Raw genomic sequence first — 5,000 nt, 5'->3', positions numbered from 1 at the left:
TTGGACACGGTTGACGTGTTTGTCTTGGGCACTGTGCACGGGACACTGGGCACTGGATAATTGAACACCGGAACACTGTAAGTGGACCACTACACCACACACCCCACACCACTGCTTCTTTTGTGGAGGTTGTGGAGGTGAGCACTGGGCGGGAGGGAAAGGTGGTGGTGGTGGGGCTTGAGTCTGGTGGGGTGAAGGTGGGTTTGGGATTTGCATGGGCAGGGAGGGCACCACCACCACCACCACCACCAAGACCAGGCTTTATTGCGTTGCGGGCAGCACAGGTGGGCTCCCTTGGCGACACGGTTGCCTTGGCGACACAACACGGGTGCGTTCCTTTGGGCTGGCTGAAGCATGTTCGGGACACACCGCAGCAGCCTGAGCGAGGTGGGAGCGAGGGGGGGCGGCCATCATGGTCGACGCCTCAGCCGCCAAATGAGCTCCCCTGCCTGCCCCTGCCCCCCCTGCGACCCCCCCTCCTCCCAACAGATCCCCAAGCCCGGCGCGCCCCCCGGAGCCGCCTCGCGACGCAGCATCAGCATCGGCGGCAGCAGCGTCGGCGGCGGAGGCAGCGGGCGCCTGCTCTCGCTCTCGTTCAGCGAGAGCATGCGCAGCGACATCGACCGCTACCTGTCGGAGCAGGGCCTGTACCCGCTGCGGCAGAACGAGCAGGGGGAAATGCAGAGGCTGCGGGAGGTGCGGGCCGCCGCGCAGCTCAAGAACCTGGAGGACTTCCTGAAGACCAACGGCGTCTCGCTGCAAGAGTGTGTCTCCTGCCAGACTGGCATGCGCTACAGGTAAGGGCACGAGGGCCGAGGGCAGAGGGGCCGAGGTCTGGAATGTAGCTGGCTCTTGTGGTGGTGGGAGACGGGTGTGAGCATGGATAGGGATTATGTCAGAGAGAGTAGAGAGAGAGAGGTTCCATTGGCCCATTGTTTCCGGGTTCTATTATTTCAAGGGGGAGGGGGGGGAATCCCCCTTTCGGCAGACCTAGGCAGACCTAAGGACTGTTCTATTCAATGCTAGGAGTATTATGACACGCCCCTTTAGGCAGACCGGAACCTGGTCATGTTAGGTGCCCATAGCAACCCATTACATTGGCATATCTCTATACTTAAAGAATCTCTGATTATGTGGTCCAAACTGGGGGTCGGGACCTCTAGGGGGGGTCGCGGAGGCACTGAAGGGGGTCGTGGATAAAAGGGACTTTGCTTAAAAATGGGAAATCCACTGGTTAACAGCAAACAGCTACTGGATGTATATGCTATCCTGTAGATTTCTAGCAGGATCAGCGGACAAACTACTAATGGAAAATCTAGCAATATTAATGGACAAAACAATAGCTAGAGTTTCCATTAAGAATTTGTCCATTAATATGCCAAGGCTCCCCTGACACGGGCCGTGCCACACTTTCTTTTTCTGTGCACCCCCCACAACCACAGTCCTAGGCCTGTGAGTCAGTGCCCCACTAGGATATATACAATTAACTGATGTTGAAGATTGTGTAGCCTACCTCAATTTTGGTTTATTTTGGTGTATATTAGTCATTCAATTTCTTCAATTATTTATTTTAATATTCCCTACCAACTTTCCACGGCCCCCCTAGCATCCCCTCACGGCCTCCCAGGGGTCCCCGGCCCCCACTTTGAAAACCACTGAGCTAGGTTACGTCCACTTCAGGACAGTGGTTGAGACGAACAGGTGAGGTGACACCTCCAAGGTGGGTTTGAGAGGAAAAGGGAAATGGGCAGAAGGGTCTTGGTCTGTGCCTTGGAGCCTAGGAGATGTACAGCCACCGAATGCACAAGTACACACGCAACGCAGTACATACTCCTCCTGTGTATGCTTGACAGCATGCTTTCGCAGGTACTGTACTGAAGCACTTAAAGAAGCACTCATGTCTCCCCACCGTGTGTCTGTGTGTGTGTGTGTGTGTGTGTGAGAGAGAGAGAGAAAAGAGAGAGAGAGAGAGAGAGAGAGAGAGAGAGAGAGAGAGAGAGAGAGATGTGTGTGTGTGTGCGTGTGTGTGTGTGTGTGTGTGTGTGTGTGTGTGTGTGTGTGTGTGTGTGTGTGTGTGTGTGTGTGTGTGTGTGTGTGTGTGTGTGTGTGTGTGTGTGTGTGTGTGTGTGTGTGTGTGTGAGAGAGAGAGAGAGGGGGGGGGAGAGACTGTGTGTTTGGTGGAGCCCAAATCATCAGTGCCAGTTCAACAGCAGTTGTGAAGGGGAGAAGAGTTTAGACTGGGGCGCTTGCTTGGACATGGGCGGGAGATGGGTACCTACAGTACCTCTATCCCCTCTCTCTGTAGACGGAGACCTGTGCCAGTGCTTCGCTCCTGCACCTAATCTTGAACCGGCTGGCATGCTCACGTCACAAGCCTGATATGAGCGTTTGGGAACCAGAAAGTTGTTGTTTTTTTCTCTGCGAACCGTGACTACAATGTAGTTGTCAGCAGGTTGATTTGGGCAACACGTGATCACAGTTCAGAGCCCGGTATGGTATGAAAGTGGGTAGTTCACAGGTGAGAACTTCGAAGAGCTTCGAACGTATCTGGTGCGGGAACGGGCACCAGCATCATTCTGTTCTGTCTGAAAACAGTATGTGTGGGCAGAGGCAGAGCTGTGATTGGGCTGCAAGACAGTCGGCCCAACTGAGCAAGGCCAATTTTCTTTTCTTTTTAAAAGATATTTCAGGGCTTATGTGCCTTTATTATTTGATAGGACAGTGTAGTACAGACAGGAAATGGCTGGGAGAGAAATCGAGGGCAGGATGGGGAAATGACCCGGGCCAGGAATCCAACCTGGGTCACCCACATAGCAGTCTAGCCACGGCTGGGCCAAGGCCAATTTTGTTAGCAGAGAAATGTTGAAGAAGTGAAAAAGACTCTTGTGACACTTTGATGCTTTTATTGTCTGAAGCTAGAGATGAGGTGACACTTCCAGGATGACCGTGTGAGAGAAGAGTTGTCAAAACTAAGAATCTAAAATATTTTCACAACTTTTACTTCCTGAAGCAAGCTTAGGCATCTCCACCATTGTGTTGTTGGAGCCTGCCAGATAAACATCAGCACACTTTTGCCTCTGTGCTGTTACTGTACCGTATATGCCGAGACTTGCTATCCACATTTGCCATTGTGAAGGGGAGATGAGGTGAGACTAGCATGGAGAGTTAGAGGGGAAGGGAAGTGGGCATGTGGTCGAGGTGGGTTGTGGGCAGGGCCGCTGACAGCTTTTGCTGGGCCCAGGGCAAAGTCATCTGGAAGGGCCCCCCATCGTATATACGTATACAATGTAATGAAAACTCAATTCTGGTCCCCCTATTTCTCTGGGCCCGGGACAATTGACCCCATTTGTCCCCCCTTGTCAGCTTGTTGAGGGTACCAATGCCCCCTCTCTCTTTGTGGCCAGAGCTGTGTCAGGGATTACAGAGCCATGTGGCTGAGGCAGGGCTGGACTGGCCATCTGGCATAGCGGGCATTACCTGGTGGGCCCCGCACCCTCATGGGCCCCTATTTTCAGTTAATGTAAAAAAATATATATTTATTTTTTACATTTCTGAAAATAGGGGCCTAAGAGGGTGCGGGGCACACCGGTGAGTCAGTTCTACGCCAACAATTTTGAGGGGCCCCTTTAAGCCTAAAAAGCCCGGGCCCTATCTCTCCCCCGGACCAGCCCTGGGCTGAGGGACAGGTGGGCTGAGCCCCCTGACTGAGCAAGGGGGGATTTAGGCTATCAGGGCCATGACAGCCGGGGAATTTATGTTTGACTTGTTGCCTATCCTGTCCTGTGCTGTGCTATGCAGTGATCTGCCACAGTAGCTTCTGGTTCCGTCTTTAGATAGCATTGTGAAGTGGTTATGTGTGCACAGCATTGAAAGCAATGTGTTTTTTTAAGAATCCTTTTTGAGGTTTTATCAATCCCTGTATCCACACTCTTCTAAAGATTATTTCCGTTCATATTGGTCATTAATAAGGCCCGATTTTTATGAACATCCACAAGCAGAAGGCATAACAGCTGTCTACACCAGTGTTTCCCAACCTTTTTTGTCTTGTGTGCCTCTTAGGCTTTTTGTCCTAGGAAGGCTATGCCTCACTCATGCTCTATATCCCAATGTGACTGTTCCCCATCCATTTGTGCATTTTTTTTACATACTCCCTGCAGTGTGCCACTGCTCGCGTACCCCTAGTGGTCCTCCACGTTCCCCTGGTTGGGAACCACTGGTCTATACATCTATACACCCTTTGATTGAACATTTTGTAGTTCAGAAAAATCGTTCTGCAAGTAATCCCAACGTAATCATTCAGCATGCTGAATGTTATAGCTATCTTCATACTAGTAGTTATCATATGTGAATGGGCCTGCACACACTGCCCTGACAATAGTTAGCGAACCCCAATATGGTACAATCAGCAGTTTGATGTTTTCTTTGGCACATTTTTTTTGCACTGTCCTAGAGGTAGAATACTTTTTTGACATGACTCCATACAACTGTCAGGGTCAGTTTGATGCTGTTACAGCTTGTTGGTAGCCTAGTAAACTAGCCCCACCCGCCTAAATTATTTCTGCCTGCGAGTGGGTCTAGCCTCGGACAATGCCCCAATGCCCAGAATCTGGCAGACCAATCACAGCGCAGGAGACTTGTTTTTATTTGTTTTGAATCTTTGGATGCAAAGCAGACAGGGTTTTGAGGGAGCGACGACACAGCGTTGGCCAATAGGCACAGTCACAGTTTGAAAAACAACGGGTCGTTTCCATCAACAATCTTCCGATTTGTCATTCATCGGGGCCAAACTAAATTACACAATCTCACATTTAGTCTGGTTTATGAGGCTAGCTTGTTGGGTCAGTGTGCAGAAAGTTTAATGGGTGTTATATGGCGTGGCAATATATGGCTGCTTCTGTGGTTATATCAGGGCTTTTACTGGCCTGCTTTTCTGGCGGCCTCATGGTTGCTGTCCTGTTGATTTTGGAAATAAAACAACAAGGTCTTATTGTCTCTGGCAC

General features: G+C 50.8%; 1 protein-coding gene across 2 annotated transcripts in view; it reads left to right on the top strand.

Moving 5' to 3' along the window:
• Nucleotides 1-159: 159 nt before the first annotated feature.
• kcnab2b (potassium voltage-gated channel subfamily A regulatory beta subunit 2b) overlaps nt 160-5,000 on the top strand; it is a 102,283-nt gene continuing 97,442 nt past the window's right edge. For both annotated transcript variants that reach the window (XM_063208454.1, XM_063208453.1), the window contains exon 1: nt 160-797. In XM_063208454.1, the coding sequence (XP_063064524.1) occupies nt 355-797 (443 nt within the window). In that variant the 5' untranslated portion in view covers nt 160-354. The remainder of the gene's footprint in view (nt 798-5,000) is intronic.

This window comes from Engraulis encrasicolus, chromosome 10 (genome assembly GCF_034702125.1).
Source record: "Engraulis encrasicolus isolate BLACKSEA-1 chromosome 10, IST_EnEncr_1.0, whole genome shotgun sequence".
NCBI lineage: Eukaryota > Metazoa > Chordata > Actinopteri > Clupeiformes > Engraulidae > Engraulis > Engraulis encrasicolus.
The sequence above is the reverse complement of the archived record's forward strand: the minus strand, read 5'-3'. Positions and strand labels throughout refer to the sequence as shown.